We start from the raw sequence: 19045 nt of genomic DNA, 5'->3' as shown, positions 1-19045 counted from the left end.
TGTTGCAGATTTAATTGAAGCGTAGACACATTCTCCCTCTCAATAGCTGAGTAGGGTTTACTCCTGTTCGGGGAGAGGCACTCCATCCTACTTATAATATACTGACCGTGACCTTGCTTTTTGTAAACAAAAATAAAAACAACAAAACATGAAAATTTGAGGTAAAATGATTTTCTAATCTTTGGTGGTAGGTGGGAGTTAATTGGGTCCTAAATCTGATTTCAATGCAGCGTTGGTTGGATAAGTGTTTTTTATTTCTTTGGGCTACTCTAGGTATATTGTTTTCCTTACAAATACTAAACATCTCTCACCTATTATGTTTTCAGTATTGTTGTAGCTGTGTTGTGCACAGGATATTAGAGACACGTATTCCCCGATTGAAAATAACCTAATTGAGTTTTTGATAAGACTCGCTGACAGAACTGCTTGAATCAGGCAGCTGCTTTCTCTTTCTGACATTGCCTGTCTGAATCATCTGCAGTGATCTTGATATTCCTCTGGGGAGCCAGAGAGGCAGGGAAAGTAGCAAAGGCCAGGAAAGATGTAAAGCAAGGGTGGGGATCTTCAGGCCCAGGGCCTGGATGCAGCCCCTGGCTTATTTGGATCTGGCTGCTGCGGTTCAGGGCTTCCCCTCCCCCCCCCAGCATTGGGAAGCCCACACTGACCTTCCAGTTCTCCCACCTTGCCCCACAGAGCTGGAGCCCCCAAATCTCTGGTGTGTGAGGGGAATGTGAGGAGTGTTTATCTTAATCAGTGAGAGACTTTTTTTGTGTGTGGTCTCTTGTTTTTTCTTTGCTTCCCATTTGTGTGTGTGGCCTGACTAATTTTTCTGTTGGTCAGCGGCCTCTAACCCCAAAAAGGTTCCCCTCCCCAAAGTAAAGCAACAAGAGCGCCATGGGAACATGACTGAAAGTTTGTAAAGACTGAGGAGATAGCAAGTGTGGTACTCTGAAGAAATAAGGTGTGTCCAAGGGAGGGAGTACAGGATTTATTGGAAGGTAGAAAGGGAGGTGCCTTGGTTCTGGGAGTGTTACAAGCAGTAACTACGTAACTGCAGGGGTACTTGGCTTTTCTAGCACACTATCCGCACTGGCAGAGCCACACATCCTGTGCCAAAGCCTTGCTACAACAAAGGCTTCCCCATTGTACTGTTGCTTCAATGTCCTAGTGCATATATTCAGTCACAAATGCCTCAGCACAGAGATATTGGACTCCATCCCAGACCAACAACCTAGGTCCTTTTATTTTCCCCAACAGTATATCAAATATAGAAAAATCAAAACTCATCGGACTTATTTATTGCATCACCTTACATAACACTATTAATAGTTGCAAACAATAACCTTGCAAAATGATAAAACTTACCTGTAGTGATGCAGTCATTGTTTGAAACACTTGCAAAACACAGCACCTCTCTTCCCTTCTCTTCCCTCCAATGTATCTTTTCATCTTTCCATTATGTACCATTTCCTCAGGTTAACACACTTCATATATTTCAGTTAGTTTAATTCATGGTCATTCAGCACCACAAACCCAAATGTTCCCATCGTTATAAAATTACATCATACACACGATTTCCTGCAACACCAATACTCCAGACAGTGAGGAAAAATCCATTTCTAACTATTTCAAGGTTTGGAGTTAGAATTTTCATGTTTTGTGTGAATGTAGAGAAGAAAATGCAGCTTTCTAGATGTCCTAATTTAGAAAAGGAAAAGGTAGTGCTGTAGAGTATGAAGTGATGGCCTGGAATGCCACATAAAATGTAAAGTAACTTTTTTGAAATACTTTATTTGGGGGACTAGTATGTGTATGGTAGATGTGTAAACCTAGCATAGTGCATATGTATGTTGTATTTAAGAAGTTATTTAAATATGAGAACTAAACTTACATCTGAAAAAAGTTCACACTTCATTTAGCATTACTAGTAATATCAATTTTTAATGTGTTCATCTTGTTTTCCTTTGTAGCCCAAACCTATTGATGTACAAGTTATTACCCATCACATGCAAAGATACGCAGTTTGGTTTGGAGGATCAATGCTGGCTTCCACAGTAAGTTGGTTATAAAACTTCACGTGGTTCAATCATTCTAGGTATGCTTTGGAGTCTTACTCTATTCTTGATGCACATTTATAGCTCCTGATTTAATGGGGGGATTAGTAATACCTCTGGAGGAAAATATAAACTCCTTTGAGTCTAATAAAGATTAAGATATAAAGGAGCAAATGACAGCCATATGTCATGAAATGTATTTGTTTAGAATAGTCACATTATTCTGAATGAGTGTCCTTATTGCATACAGTATTTGGCTGTTTGGCAAAATATGTCTGTTTTATGAATTTGTTTAGCAGTAATTCATAACTAAGTACAGTGTTTACAAGTTCAATATACCTTTGTTTTTCTAGTTGAGATGACATATAGTTGAAATGCATCAAGCAAACAGAGCATCTGACTTTTTGTTTCTCCTTTTTCAGCCTGAGTTCTACCAAGTATGCCACACCAAAAAAGATTATGAAGAGATTGGTCCTAGCATCTGTCGTCACAACCCCGTGTTTGGAGTCATGTCCTAAAACTGACCTCAGAGGGGTCAGGCCTAGAGAAGTGGGGAAAAGGAGGGTCTTTCTGATTACTTGTTTGTCTGGATGGCGGGTATTAAGATAACAAACATGACTTGACAATAAGAAAAAGACCAAACTGAATTAAACAGGAATATTTTAATAAGTGTCTCAATATGCGGATATAGTGGAAAGCCAAAATAATTAAAGGTGTTTTTTTTCTTTAGATTGAATATTTGAATCTGTGCGTAACACAACAAAGAAGTGGGTTTTAGTTATTTCTGTGCCCTGATATTTTGTATATTAACGAATTATCCAAGATTTGATGGGGTTTGATGGTGTGTAGATAGCCAGCTATCTAATGCTTCAGTTGTACTCTTTACATGTGTACAATGCAAGAACTTGTTTATATTTCATACTTTTTTATACTTTGAGGGAAAATATCAAAGAAAAACTGTAATATTTGAGGAAAATGACCAACTTGATGGTAAATTAAAATAAATAAATAATGGGCACATGAAGCTTACTCATGTGACTCTAGTTATTACAAATTATGACCAGTCTAAATTCTCGGTTCCAATTTTGCAAGTGCTTTTGGAACAAAGAAGCTTGGGTTAACTGATGCCTGCTAGTGCTTTCTGATTACTCGGTGCATTTTCATTCTATTTCTTGCTTTAAAAAAAAAAAAAAAAAAGTAAAGACAAGTCTGTTGGACCAGTATTGCAGTTCCGTAGTGTCATTTCTAATTAAATAATTCAATTATCAAAAGAGGTGTATTTAAAGCCTAACACCATTCCAATAAAGACACAACATTTCTTTTTATATTTGTGTGAGGTTTTGTTAATTTCATTGCATAGTAAGGCTGGAGAGTGTCTTCATACACATCTTAGCTGGCTTACAAGACACAGATCACTATGGCTGTGTCTAGGCTGTAGGGTTTTTTCAAAAAAAGTAGCCTTTTTTTTTTTTTTTTTTTTGGAAAAAACTTCACCTGCATCTAGACTACAGCCGCGTTCTTTCGAAATTAAATCAAAAGAACACAGCTCTTCTTTAGATGGCGGTACTCATTTCACAAGGAAGAATGCCTTTTTCGACGGAGATCCATCAAAAAAAGTGTGTGTAGACGTGGGCAGCCAGTTTTTTTTTTTTTTTTTTTTTTTAAAGGGCCTCTAGGAAGAATCCCTGGTGGACAGTCCGGGGCATGCCTTGCATTTCTCTGGTTCCTGTCTACAGCCATCTTTTAAAGGGACAGTCACCCTCACAGCCAATTGCGGCAGCAAAGCAGCCAGAGCACACTGCTCTTCCAGTGCAGCCATGTCCCAGCCCCAAGACCCTCCTGGCCCTTCCAGACTGCCTCCTGGGGACCCAACCAGGGGCTCCAAACACCGGGCACTGGCATGGTCTGGTCCTTCTTGAGCTCCGGTCAGAGGAGGAGGCCTTACAAGCCCTGAACACCAGGTGGCGAAATGCAGACATTTTTGGCGGCATGGCAGAGGCCCTGGCCAAGAGAGGGCACCACCCACGCACCCAGGACCAGGTGCGCTCTAAAGTGAAGGAGCTGTGCCAGGGATATGTCAAGGCCAGGGAGGAGTGCTCCCGTTCTGAGGCAGTCTCCCACTACTGCCCTTATTACTCTGAGCTGGCCCAGATCCTTGGTGGTGGGGAAGCACGCACACCGCTGTCTCCTCTAATCTGGCTTGGGGGACCCTGTGGTGGACGTGCCAGTGCAGGACATAGAACAGTCCAGGGAGTCTGGAGACGGGGAGATGGTGCCGGAGGGGGAGGACAGCAAGGAGATGGTGACCCTCACTCTGGAGCTGGTGACCCAGACCCCAGAGGCCTCCCAGGCATTATCTGATGCCAGAGATGAAGCAGCAGGTGAGTGCAATGAGGTTGTGTAACACACAGGGTGGGGGAGGTGGGTGCACAGTGGGTGATGCACAAGGGAAACCTATAATGCTCACCCTGGACATAATGCAGCTGGCTGTGCATGTGCCAACATGTCACACTCTACGCTGAACACATGGGGGTGCGCCATGTGGTGGCATAAACCATGTCTGGAGCACACCCAGGTGGGTTGTCAGTGCGAGGTCCCATTGGCACTTCGGGACCCCTGTGATGCTCAGGCTGATGCCCAGGTCACACATGGTATTACCTTCAGAGCATCTGAGCTCCCTGTCTGAAGGAGAGGGCATGCCCTTTTGGACAGCTGTTGCGCACACATGACTAATTGTGTCTTCCTCTTTTCCTCCGCAGCCGGACCAGCCGTGCAAGAGGGCTGCAGCACCCCAGCCCCACCTCCGTCCCAGGGGCATGGGAGCTGCAGACACAGATGTGTCTATGCAGACATCTTGAGGCAGCATGTGGCGGCCCTGAAGGAGCTCAACACCATCCTGCAAGAGGAAGGAGGCAGAGGCTCTGTGGCATGATGGGTTGATGGAGGAGCTTGTCCAGCAGCGCACGTCCCTGTGTGCCACTCTCAGGGAGGTCTGTGGCTTGCCTGCTCCTGTGCCTGGTCCTGCTCCTCCAGCACACCATGACCCTGCCCCACCAAACCCCCCTTCCACAGCACCATCCGCTTCCCCCCTTGTACCTCCCTCTCCCCCAGTCCTCCAGCACCCCTCTTCCCCAGGCCTCCCAGACCGAAGTGCACCTACCCTCTCTTGTCCAGCCAACGCTCAAATCGCTCCACCAAATCCCAAGGCCATGGTGGACCCTGAACGCGAGGCACCAGGAGCCTGCGGGCAGGCAAGCACGGTTCAACCTGATCCCCTTCCCCCCTCCAGGTGTTTAAGCACTCCAGTTAAACACAATGTTGGGTATTTAAGAAAATGTTTATTTTTGATGCAGAAAGTATACTTTGAGAAAAAACTATGTACAATAAACAAAAGATTTCATGTTTGCAATATTTCTACATTCTTTCAGTTATTGATATTTACTACAATAAAACAGAAGTTATTCTTTTCAGACAAAACCTGGTGTTTGTTATTTCTACAAACAAGGTCAGGGTGAGGATTCAGGAGGGAAGGTTGTATTGCCAAGCCCCCAGACAGGAGGCCCTCAGGAGAGTCAGTGGCCTCCATTAGAGAATCGCTCCCGTAGGGCCTCCCGGATGCGAACACCAGACTGGTGAGCATGGCAGATGGCAGCTCTCTGGGGCTGGTCAAAGTGCCTCTCTTGACCATCAGTACCTGTACCCTACCCTGGTAGGAAGGCCTCCCCTTTCCTCTCCACCAGGTTATGTAGAACGCAATACGCGGCCACCACCTCAGAGATGTTACATTCCCCCATTTCTAGTCATGTGAGCAAGCACCGGAATCTCCCTTTTAAACGTCCGAATGCATATTCCACCTGGTTGCGAGCCTGGTTAAGATGAGCATTAAACTGCATCTTGCTTGCATCCAGGTGTCCGGTGTAGGGCTTGCAGCCACGGCATTCGGGGTAGGTAGCATCAGCCACTGCACGCTGGCATGTGCACGTCCCCAACCGCAAAGTCATGATGTGGAAAAAATGTTCCTGCCTGCAGCCTCCAGTAGACATGAGTTCCTGAAGATGAGGGCATCATGTGCCCGCCCCCACCACCCAACACAAATGTCAGTAAATGACCACAATGGTTGACTGGGGCCTGGAGGACGGTTGAAAAGTAGCCCTTCCTGTTAATGAATTGGGCTGATCGATGGGGCAGTGCACGGATTGGGATGTGTGTGTCATTGAGCACTCCTCCACAATTCCAAGGGCAGCAAAGCTGGCCACGACGCTGTCCAGGTCTGTAGGATGGATGAGCCAGTTCAGCAGCTCGGAATTGATGGCCCTCACCACCTGCAGAAAGACAAATAGACCGACGACAAAATTTTAGAAGGGGTGCCTGATCTCTTGGGAGGGGAACCCACCACCCACCTTCCCCCTCAACACCTTGCGAATCCCCTCCTCAGAACTCTCCCCCCTCCGCCCTTCCCGGCAGCTCAGGGTGAGTGGAGGAGCTCCCTCCCACTCCCACTCCTTCCCCCACTCTGCCTTGCCCTTTCCTGACAGTCTTCTTTTTTTTACCCTACCCCGAACTGTGACACTCCCCCTACAATGACTTACCTCCATCAGGATGGACCCAACAGTAGACCTGCCCACTCCAAACTGGTGTCCCACAGAGCTGTTGCTGTTGGGGGTGGCCAGCTTCCAGAGGGCAGTAGCGACCCTCTTTTTCAGGGGTATGGTGGGCCACAGGTGAGTGTCCTGCCGTTGCAGAGCTGGGGCGAGCTAGGTACACAGCTCCTGGAAAGTGGCCTTCCTCATCCAGAAGTTGCAGAGCCACTGCTGGTGGTCCCACAGCTCCATAACGAGCCTATCCCACCAGTCGGAGCTGGTGTCAAGCCTCCAGAAATGCCTCTCCACAAAGAAGTTTGGAGGCAAAGGCAGTTGGGCTGCATGATGGGAGAACCTTTCATATATCTGGTCTGGGCCCAGATGGGGAAGTAGCCTCATAACTGTCACATGCAGATGCAGCAAAACTTGCAGTATGATGGCATAGGGCCATCCCCTGCCCAGGGTCAGCTCTGACTCCATGCCAAAAAACAGGGATCCAAATCAGGAAAACCTCCAAACAAAAAAACCTGCTGTGCTGTCCCAGGAAGCTGGGCACTCAAAACAAGCACTGCAATACCTTGCTTACTTCCTAGAGGGACAGCAAAGGCAGCTGCAGGAGCAGAGCAACGGGTGTTCCGGGGGGAGGGGGGGAGGTAGATGTGTCCCTTTAACCACGCATCTCTGCAAAGGGTAGGCAGCAGCACCCGGAAGGAAATGCTGCCCCCGTGTCTTGGCAGAAGCGGTTCTGGGTGGCTTTTTCTTTCGAAAGAGCATCCAGCAGTCAGGACGTTCTTTTTCGAAAAAGTGGATCGATTTTCCGATCCGCATAATATAATCTAGATGCTCTTTTTCGAAAAACACTTTTTCGAAGTCTAGTCGTACCCATGTGTATTGCTCAAACTAAAGTGAAATGCTTGGAACTGAAATATGTGGAGCTTCATCTAAATTACTCGGTCTATACACCTCAGTAGAGTAAACTTCCGATAATCTGGCACCTTTAGGGCCCAGGGGGTGCCAGATTATCAGATATGCCGGACTATCTGAAGGGGGGGGCTATGAAGGGTCTGGGGTGGAGTGGGAGGCCTGCACCTCTTGGTGCTGCGGTACCAACCCGGCAGCATCCCAGCTGCTCTGCCCCAGACTTCCCCAAGTCAGCCGCTGCTGAAACTGACCAGCGGCTGACTCCGGGAAGCCCGGGGGCAGAGCAGCTCCAATTGTCCGGCTGCCCGGAGCACTTCCAGGTTCCAAATGGTGCCAGACTGTTGGATGCCAGCTGTCACGTTACTGAATTTGAGGGAAGCAGCCAGATCACTGCTGCACCCATAGGTGGGGGTGTTGGCCCCAAAAATGGTATAAAAGGGGGCCATGTGGGGTGTTGAATAGAAACTTACTGTCTGCTAATCCTATGTACGCTAATCATGTGATTGTATAATGTCTGTGTGTGTGTAGTTGGGAATCTGTAATCTGTGTAGATACTGAATATTTCTCTGCATATTGTTGAGCATTGGGCAGAGCCCGGCCTATGGACATGCTAATTAGCGAGGCCCTGTGGGACAGTGGCACTCAATGGGCCAAGGACATACCTAAAGAATGAGGGCTGACACCTGAGGGCTGCCAGCAGGGAACACAGGGATAGGCCGCTGGCTAGATGACCTGCTGCAGCCAAGAAGAGACCAGGAAGGATGTGTAAAGAGGCCATGTGGTAGACTCCATCTTGGTACTCAGCTCAGCACTTCATCCCAGAGACAGCAATGCAGGGATTGCAGAGCCAGGAAGAACTGTGGACCCATCCTGGTCCTAGGATGCGCAACAAGGACTTTTAAACCAGCATCTGTAGCATTTCTGCTAGAGCCTGCATCGAGAACTGGGAGATTCGATGCATGTAATGTACTATCCTTTAACAACCTTACTCTCATGCTTTTCTTCATTGTAGTAATAAACCTTTAGATGTTAGATGCTAAAGGATTGGCTCAGCGTGATTTGTGGGTAAGATCCAGAGGGTAAATTGACCAGGGATCTGTGGCTGGTTTCTTGGAACCAGATAGAACTTGTTTGGGGTAGGTGGGATTGGGTTCGAAGACCCCCGACCGGTGTATGAGGCCCGGGGCCATCTGGGGCACGGATATTGCTGAGGTGTCGGAGTGGTTTTGTTTGTGAGGCTTCAGGCAGGCTGCTAAGTGCTCCGTGGGATTGGTTTGTGGCCTGTTTGGAGAGGTCACCAGTCTGGGGACTGTAAGGAGCCCCGAAGTTGAGCAATTTGCCCTGAGTGGATGCCCTCAGCTGTGCCCAGACCCGGCCCGGTCCGTCACACCCGCCCACTGGAGTTTTATTGTATTTGGTTTTATTCATTTCCACAGCTGATTGCTAATTTCAGTTCCTGTGGTGTATGCAGCAGACAGTGTTGCCTTTTTTCAATGTCATAGCTTACGTGCAAAGGTAGACTTCATAAAAAAAAAAAGTGAAGCTCAAGTTTTTCTGACAGTTTCTAGAAAAAAGTTGGATGTGTTTAATGTGACTCTCTAATATTTTGTTAATGTTTGAACACAAAAATTCAGGGAAGTCTTTCTAAAGAATTTGCAGCAGGAGGATTTTCTGCTGGAGACTCAAATTTATATAAGCCTATTTACACAGAAGACCACAAGAGGGAGATGTTTCATTTGATTTGTTTTTCCCCTAAAATGAAAAATAGAGGAAAGAGATGAACTTTCAGATATACCTTTCAATCACTTGAAAGAGAGAAGAGAACCTGCCGAATGAGACCATTCTTTCCAGAAAACGAGAGAAATATGAAAATTCATTTTTACAACTATTAGTAAAATATTTTGTGCAGCAACTAAGTTTAAACAGATCCTTGAAACAAAATAAAAAAATGTTAGTTGTGATTTTAAACATATTAAGATATTCTAGGTATAATGTCCATTCTCTCTTGATAAGAGCTACAATTTCTACATGCTTTGTTTGTTGGCTAATGACATCAAAGCCAAAAACATTCCACTTAGATTCAAAGGTTGACTTAGTGGCCTGACCATAGTACTTGGAGATGGAAGATTGAGTTCTATTCCTAGCTCTGGCATTAATTCAGAGTTTGTCCTGGGGATAGTGGCAAACAGAGAAGTTAAGTAAATCTATAAAATTATGGATTATACTTGTTTTATTTATATATATATATATATATATATATATATATAGTAAGTTAATGTTCTACAGCAGTTTGAAGAAGTGCCATATGAGTGACAAGTGTTCTAGAATTTGCACTTTTTAGTCGGTCTAGTCTTGTACTGTAGCCTTTAAGGCTTTATTTTACTGTATTTTGCAGACAAGAATGATAGATTTTCCCCTGCCCCCTGCTTTAGCCTGCAACCCATCCAGCCAATGGCAGCATAGCAGTGAGGATGAATATGCTGCCTGAATTGGTTTCAGGAAATAATGAACAGTTGCTTAAATTAATATTTATTACTGAACACATCTCTCCTCCAACTGAGAGAAGGAAGAGATTAACCAATGGTGTAATGTAGGGGTGACGAGCCTGTGGCTTGCAGGCCCTACATGGGCCACCAAAGCATTTCATAAAGCCTGTAGCTTGCTTCAGCACAGTAAACTAATGGCTGATTCATTAGTGTTTTGTTGTCATGTTTGTTCAATTTTGGCTTACACAAGACGGTAAATAGACAATATTGTCCATTGGTTGGTTCTATCAAAATTAGAGGTGGGGAACCTGGTGCACACAACATCTACTAGCCTGGGCCCCCCTAGGATCCGGCGTGAGAGGGGAATGTTGGGAGTTTTTCTGCTTCTCCATCAGGGGCCATGTCAGTGGGGGTTTGATTGGATTTTTTTGCTTCTCACTTGTGTGAGAAGCCCTGACTGATGTTTTTCTGTAGGCCAGAAGCCCCTGACCCAAAAATGGTTCCCCACCCCGATCTAAAAAATAAGTAACAAGCTAAATTTAAAATATAAATTGGTACAGGTAAATTTCTACATTTTCTAATAACATGTAATCTGCTCACACAAGGTTCTGTTTGGGTTTATGTGACCCTCCTTTTTAATAAGGCTCATTGCTCTAACAACACTCCAGTCATCTGAAGAAGTGGGCTATGCCCATGAAAGCTCATGATACAATCTACGTGTTTTGTTAGCATTTAAAGTGCTACCATACTATTCATTTTTTTTTAAGTTTATCTGTCTAATGTGTTCATCAACAAGTATCTTAGACACTGGCTAATACGTAGAGTAGTACAGAGTGAGTGAGTGTAAAATCTAAAATTACTTTTAAGGTAGAATATGTAATGCAAAACACACATTAAGTAACAGAACTCCATTTTGTGGTGATCTTCCCCACACTATCACTGACACAACTGACTTAAGAGTATGGCCTGCACTTCAATAGAAGACCCATGGCTGTCCTGAGTCAGATGATTCAGGTTCATGGGGCGCTGGGGTTGTAAAACTGCAGTGTAAATTCTTGGGCTGGAGCCCAGATGCCTGTGCGAACCCCAAATGTCTGCCCTTTTCTTTCTATCCCTGCTGACCCAAGCTCTGAGACTCTGTTCCACGAGTTTTTTATTGCAGTGTGTAGACATGCCTTCAGGATGAGTGAGTGAATGAAAGATGGACCCAGATGATTTGTATCTTTCCCTCTCCATTGTTATCTACCTATATCCTCTTGGGGACATTTAATTTGGTCCAGTGTTGTGTTAAAAAGCTCATGCCATATAACCAATAACTTGGGATTGATCCTCTTCAGGCTAACCCCAGGACGCAGCTCAATTCTGAATCTTCTTCTGTGCCTCCTCAGTCAGATGACCGAGGAAGCCAATGGGAAACCCTCATGGTCTAAAGGTTCCCCAGCAATATTTCAGGTCTCATTTATTGCTGGGAGTGGCCCTCTTAACCTACTTCTGTGTTGGATACCAGCCACAGACTGAAAGAGTGGGGAGTGACTATTTCTTCTTATTTGATAAGCAGCTTCTAAGAGTATCTTGCTGTCACATTCATTTGGAAGGAAGAGGAATACAGAAATCAATTTCAGAATCAAACTCAGATTAGCATTCTGTAGATATAAATTGGAAAAATACAGCTTTTAAATAAAGTTCTCAATTTTTGGCAGAAAGATCTGAAACAAGACTAAAGAATGAAACTAATGCTGTTCTTAAATTCATGCCTTCACTTGTTCATACTATCTTGTGATAATTGAATGTTTTGAATGTTTTTCTTTGTAAATGATGTGACAAGTTTTATCTTCGTATGCTTACAGTATTTTATATGCAAGTTACTACTTAAAGCATAAGAATAGTCTGGAAGTGATTATCCCACACTGATCTTCTCTGTGCAGTAGATAAACCTAATGTATCTTCTGATCTGTAACGAAAATATTTCTATGAATCCAGCACTGATTTTTACCTATGATTCACTAAATCATTTCCTGTAAAGACAACTATTAATGCCATGGTACAAGGCACTGGTGAGACTGGATTTATAATACTGTGCATGATTCTGGTTATTCATGTTCAGGAAAGAGAAATTTAAACATCAGCAGGTAGGTGCATAGAAGAACCTCTAAGAAAATCATGGGAGTGGCAGGCCTGTCTTATAGGAGGACACTAGAAGAGCTCGACTTAGTTAAAAAGAAGGCTGGGACAGGATAAAATTGTCTTATAGAGGTACATTGGTAGTAGACAAGGAAGGGTGAAGAGCTAAACTAAAGTCAATGCTAGCACAAGAACGAATTATATCAACTGGACCATGAACAAATACAGGCTGGAAATTAGGTTTCCAACCATTAGAGAGTTGAGGCTTCAGCACAGGTTTTCCAATAGGGGTTGTAGGAGCTTTGAAATGCTGTGGAGGCCAGCATCAGGCTCCTCCCAGGGCTTCAAAGTGGCAGCGCTGTGTGGAGCCCGGGGTCAGAGGGGAGTCATCAGCTGACCCCAGGCTCCAGGTGGCGCTTTCGCCTTTAAAGTGTAGCAACAGCCCTAAGGCTGTTGCTACACTTCAAAGACGGAGATGCCCTATCGACTAGTCGAATAATAGATTAATCAATTACCTGTAATTTAATATCCCTAATTCACTTAGCTTTTTGAAATTAAGCCAGTTCGGAAAGAAAAAGGTTGGAGTGATAAAAGGATGCAAACTTTCAGTCTGAAAACCAATTGCAACCAAAAGTCTGAATTTCCAGGCATTTTTTTTAAATGTAGTAATTTAAAAATGCTGGTTTTCTTCTCTACAGGATACAGATATTCGTAAAAAAATCATGTACTTGTTTGAGTAGTCCTCTGAATTAGAAGCAAGCTATACCTTTATTTATTTTTATTTCGGTTATTCGTGTGATCACATAATTTCAGAAATGACCAACAATTTCCATAAGTTCATAAATGATGATCCTCAAGTCAATAGGTGAAATTCATTTACTGAAGAGAAGTCATGTTTGACGCTGCAGCAATCAATAATAAGGTTAGTTGGTCCAAGTCTCCTAAGTAACTTGTCTCAGACCTTGATGACAAACTCCAAAAGTCAATGAAGTAACTGAATGTTCACTACAAACACTGCACAATAATCCGTAATTCTATTGTTTGTAAAAATTATTTCAGATAAACACTTGTGGGCAATTTGTGACACAGGTTGAGTGTGTGTCAAATTACTCATAGTTAAAACTGCTGTTGTTGCCAGTGGGTGATGTAAACAGTGTTTTAAATGCACATAGTGTTAACTCTAATGCCTAATTTCTAGAATGTATGACAGTTACACTACAATTTGCACTTTATGGGCAGTATGTCAGGTTTCTGTCTTAAACTGGATACGTTTGGTGAAAGGCACTGCACACATTTTCCTAGCTGCCTTATTCTGTTAGCAAACAAATGTTTCATATCTCTGCTGTCCTAATTTTGAGCTAGGCTTGAGCAGATAGTGCCAATTTGTAATGGCTGTGTATGTAGACTGTATCACTGGTTAGAGATGACCACTCAGTCTCTCATTCACTTGAGCCATAGTTCAACATGTTTCTGGAGCTAGGTTTTAGTCTTAGTCTTGAACTGGAATGACCCAGACTCATTTAATTCTACAGTTTTATGCTGTGCTCTAGCTTCCTCTTACGTTTTTCTCTAGATTTCTCGGTGTAGCTACCTCAATCTGAGAGCATAAGATTCTGCTTCAGCAACACATTTAACTTCCTTGAATATAGGGAATGGCTCATGTTTCTAAGAGGGCTGTTTTAATATATTCTCTGGGCAATGCTTTTTAATGCTTTACTAAAGAATGCCTGATTATTTTGGAAAATATTTTCTATTGTTCCTTAGTGCAAAGGCTGAACCACAGATTAAAGTAAGTGGCTAATCACTCAGGGCCTGAAATTGTCCATGGGTAAGGGTAATTTTTTGCATCGGCAGAAGCCAGCATTAGAGATAATCTTTAGTGTGGAGACTGGCATTAAAGGAGATGTTATTGTTGAATGATGTAATTCTGTTCCTGTCTTGCACTATGAATTAATTTAGCCAACAAGTCTTGGTGGGGGAAAATCAGTTGTAATGCCTGGCCCTGAAGGACATCCGATGGAAAAACTCACTATTTTTCTTTAATACAAGCAAGTCCTTCAACTTAATTCAGAAGTTTATAATAATGGAAGGAAATGTTAACTTATTAAACTGAAGCTTTGTTGCATTTTTTAGTATCTTTAAGGCACTTCTACTCTTTACTGAGCTAAACTGCAGTCTGCATCAATATTTAAACACACTGAGTCTAATACTCTGGTTATGCTGATCTCAGTTGGGAATTACTCCATTGAAGAAAATGGAATTACAATGGTAAAACCTCACTGTAAAGTCGGTCAGAATTTGGCCTGCCACTTCTAACAATATAACCCCAACTTTCTGTAGCTTGCAAATAAGTAATCCATAGAATTATGTAAAACAAAATAATTACTGTAAAACTGCAGTAAAATCAAGTGTGGTGTAAAACCTCTGCTTTTACGTGAGCTCTGACATGCCTTCTATTGCTCTCTGGTTAGAAAGATTGATGAAAGCACATCTGAAGTTAATTGCAAAGTCAAATTTTTAAAAAATAAAGTAAAAACCAAATTATATTTGTCAGCTTTTGAGATTTATTGCAAGCAAACTTTGTAGGGAGAACTACAAAGTGCATAAAACTACTTTTAGATGGCTTATTAGGTGATGAGCGGTCGTGGGCTTCCTCAGATAAAATTGTGGAAGAAAATTGGCATGACCTTATATACCAAAGGGATATAATCAAAAAAAGTGAACACACATAAAAAGGACAAATCAAATTTCAGAACGGGGCGGGGGGGGGGGAGGGGGAGGATGGAGATGGGGGGGAAGGTTAATGTCTGTGAGCTAATCATATTAGAGGTGATAATTGGGGAAGCTATCTGACTTGCCCTTTGTGAATCCATGCTGACTATTCCTAATCACTTTCCTCTCTTCCAAGTGCCTCAAAATGGATTCCTTAAGGATCCCTTCCGTGATTTTTCCAGGAACCAAGGTAAAACTGACCGGCCTATAGTTCCCTGGATTGTCCTTCTCTTTTTTGAAGATGGGCACTACATTTGCCTTTTTCCAGTCATCTGGGATCTCTCCCGATCTCCACGACTTTTTAAAGATAATGGTCAAAGGCTCCTCAATGACATTCATGCTTAAATTTGATCTTTTTTGTTGCCCTATTTCTGATCTTTTTCCAAAGCTGAGATCTTTTTTGAAATGATGAGAAACATCTGTGCACAGTATTAAAGATGTGAGTATACCTGTTTGTTTTTTTTGACTGCTGCTGCACACTGAGTGGATATTTTCAGAGAACGAACGACGACTCCAAGATCTTTCTTGAGTAGAAACAGCTAATTTAGTCCCCGTCATTTTATACGTATAGGCAGGGCTCGACAAACCGCTGTTTCTACTTGCCCAGGGTGAGTAGATTTCAGCCAGTCGCTCCATGCGCCCCATTCACCAGTGCTGCGTGCATGTGCAGTGCTGGTCTGGCACATGTGTGGTGCAGGGCTGGTGAGTAGCTCTCGCCACAGTCTGTCGAGCCCTGTGTATAGGTAAGAGTACGTTGTCCAATATGCATTACTTTGCATTTGTTAACATTAAAAGTCCCAGTTTTAGGTTCCACTGTGATTTACTATACTCACATTGAGCCCTGTAGGCACCTAAATTTCTGCTCCTGGGCAGGTATGCTCTGGTGATCTGCCTCCTGCCTATGCCCCAGACTGGACCAGGGGAAGGTACACATTTTCCTTGTCCCCACCTCTCCTCCCCCCCCCCCCACCCGCCCACCCCCCAAAATCACATCTCTGTGGCTGCCTCCCAGAATGGGTCTCATTTGAAATCTGGATGGAGGCAGTGGTGATAACTTTTTGCCCAGAGAGTTACCAAGGAGAGGTGACAAGAGGGTTGTAAGCTAAGCCCTACCCGGTTCATGGAGACAGGCGCCAAAATCCAGGCCACATGGAGGCACCAAGCTCTGCTTTGTAATCTTTGTGAACAGGAGTCTGTCTCACGGAGTCAGGTATCTTAGCCCCCCAGGCAGAAGTAGGCAAATACCTGTAGAGATGCAGGTAAATATAGTGGTAGCGGCCCCCGTGGGTTAATCCTGGTGAACTGCTGCCAGTTTATTGCCCATCCTACCCTAAGGCATTTCCTGTGAGAATAAGTTAAGTGCCTGCTTCTCTCCACACAAAGGAACTGTTGGTGGTCGTGCCACTGCCAACTTTATGCACGTTATCCCAGTGGTTAGAGTTCTCACCTGGGATGTGGGAGATGCAGATTCAATTCCATTCTCTGCTGAATTGAGGCTTTTGAAAAGGGATCTCCCACCGCTTAGGAGAGGGCTCTAACCACTGACCAACCTCCATGAACAGAAGTTGTTCAACTGTGGATACATACCGACAGTTATCAGGTCAGAAAAAAGAGTAAATGTAAAAATAACTGTATAGGACCTTAGTTAGTGCCCCCGCCTGGGAGGTGACAGAGCATCCGGTCCCCTCCTACTGCTACCACTCTTTCATTTATCCACAGTGGGACAGCGCCAACAGGAGAGATTAAGGGACCTTTCCCCTCCCCCCCCGGTATCATAATACGTCAGTCAGAGCACTGCCCTGAGAGGCAGGAGACCCCTGTTGAAAACTTTTCTTCCCATCAGGCATAGAGGGGAATCTAATTTGAGTCTCCCACATTACAGGAAAGCCCTGTACGCCCTGGGAGAAAAGTTACCAGCTGGTCAGAAGTGGCATGCCCTCTTCCTTCTCTAGCAGTTTTCTGAAAAGCAAGACAGGCATTTAAATTGTTCCCATAAGAATATACTTAGATGCCTGTGCTTCTGACACCAGGAAACAGGTCCCCCTATGTGGGTTGCTAAGTAGAGACAGATGCCACCCTGCAGCCTGGATTAAGGCACCTATCTCCATGAGACAAGCAGGAGGCTGACAGTTTTTTCTTTTGTGGCTCTAATTCTTGTGGGTTTATGAATGCAAAATGTATTGGAGATGCCAGGCTGAGTTGACATTGAGAGGTTAAATTAAATGTGGCACTTAAGAAAACTTGATTACAGCTGAAGTTACAGTAATTGACGTCATTGCTGAAAGATCACCACTAAGCCTTAAGTCCTCAGTTTAGACTTTGTGAAATCAATGGATTTTTTTAGGAAAAAAAAATCAAGTGACATCCACTTTTGTTTAAGCTGAAATGTCCCTTTGCAGGGATTGCATGTTGCAGCATTGTCGAGTGAGTGAGCAAGCCAAAAAATGATTTTGTGAGTAAATAATCAACAATGGTAGGGAAAAGTGCTGTGGATTTTAGTGTTAATTTAGTTTAATTTCAAGTGTTAATGATACAATGATTTTAAAAACTTGCTTTCATTGTAACAATAGCTTTCCTTTACAGGGCTAGAGGTTGGCCTTGCGATGACTGAGTATAATTATTTAAGCAATAAGGAACCACTGCCTGTGAATTGCTGGGGGATTAATATATGCCTCGGGTCATCTAATTAAAAGCACAGGTGCACAAAGTCTGATTGGCTTTCACCACTTAGAAGTATAATAATCCGTTAGTGATTCCACTGCCTCCTGTTTCTTGTTTTTAAATTCTATTTCAGAAGACCAATGAAAGGAAGGGCAGACCTCAGGCATTTGCTGGGCTTGTTGAGTAACTAACACCAGCTCATCAGAAAGTTCCTGACATTTTTAAAGCCATTTCTTTACTTGAGATGTGTCTACACTACTACTGCAGTTATATGAATAACATGACTGGAGATGGCATAGTGTAGGTTGAATTCCCATCATATCTGCATCAATGGGAGATACTTGCCCATCAATTTACCTAACTCTTCTCAGAGCCGCAGATGATGTCAGTCAACCAGAGAGTGCTCTGCTATTGATTTTAGCTGGTCTTCACTAGATCCACTATATCTACACCCACTGCATCGATTGCAGCAGCACTGATCTACCAGTGTCGACCAACCATTCAACATGAAAAATATCCCTCCAACCATATAATCAGCAATAAAATGAATAAAAACACATTTTGATTAGTGTTTTCACTTCCTGACAAACAAAAGGTAGAACAGAGTCTGCAAGATCTAGACTTCATTGGGCCTTTCACAGCAAAAATGGAAGAAGTGTTAGGCAGTTCTGACCAGAAAACTGGTTTCATTCTAATCTAGTAAGCATTCACCCTGGTTTCCGTAATGAAGGTGCGGCAGGTACAACTTAAAACAGAGCTGCTTCTTTGGGTAGTGTCCCCGTGGGTGCTTCACTGTGGGTGTCGGGCTCGTCCTGGCGCAGCAGATCAGAGATCTTTTAGCTGTTGTCTTCCGGACCACGCATGTGCGGCAGCCATCTTGCGGATTGTCGCGCTGTTTCTAGTCCCGCGGTCAGGCTCCCGCCAGTTCCTCCTAACCATCTTAGGGCGCAAACAGAGAAACAGCTCCCTCTCCTGTCGTTGCTCAAACTTGAGATGAGAGAGTAAATTTAGTTGTAAATAGTTATTCTGTCGTTATCTAGCTAGTGTTAATACGTTTACAAAATTTTTTTTTCATAGTACTTAGTCTTAGGTAGTTATATCATAATGCCTGGCTCTGCAGGCTTCAAGAAGTGTGCAGTATGCAAAGACTCCATGCCCACTTCAGGCGTGCATTCATCCTGCATAAAATGTCTCAGTGAGGGGCACATTCCACAGAAGTGCCTCCACTGTTCAAAGCTGACTGCCAGGGCATGTATAGACCACGAAATGTGTCTCAAAATATTACTTTTCAACAAGGCCCTCAGACCACAGTAAGACCCTTCCCCGGAGGTGCCTCACCACGATTCAGCCAAGATGGCTCACAAGAGGTAGCCTCCTTCCCTGTCTCGCTCTTTGCCTCCGAGAGTAAGTATGGGTGATGAGCCGAGCACCTCAGGATTGATGGTGACCC

At 43.9% G+C, this 19045-nt stretch overlaps 1 protein-coding gene across 1 annotated transcript in view; it reads left to right on the top strand.

Annotated features, from left to right (window-relative positions):
* The window catches only part of ACTR3 (actin related protein 3), a 64766-nt gene extending 61387 nt beyond the window's left edge, over positions 1-3379 (top strand). The window contains exons 11-12 of the mRNA XM_075933255.2: positions 1971-2054; positions 2477-3379. Of these exons, the coding sequence (XP_075789370.1) occupies positions 1971-2054; positions 2477-2572 (180 nt within the window). The 3' untranslated portion in view covers positions 2573-3379. The remainder of the gene's footprint in view (positions 1-1970; positions 2055-2476) is intronic.
* Positions 3380-19045: the final 15666 nt, after the last annotated feature.

This window comes from Pelodiscus sinensis, chromosome 7 (assembly GCF_052426305.1).
Source record: "Pelodiscus sinensis isolate ZL-2025 chromosome 7, ASM5242630v1, whole genome shotgun sequence".
Classification (NCBI taxonomy): Eukaryota; Metazoa; Chordata; order Testudines; family Trionychidae; genus Pelodiscus; species Pelodiscus sinensis.
The sequence above is the reverse complement of the archived record's forward strand: the minus strand, read 5'-3'. Positions and strand labels throughout refer to the sequence as shown.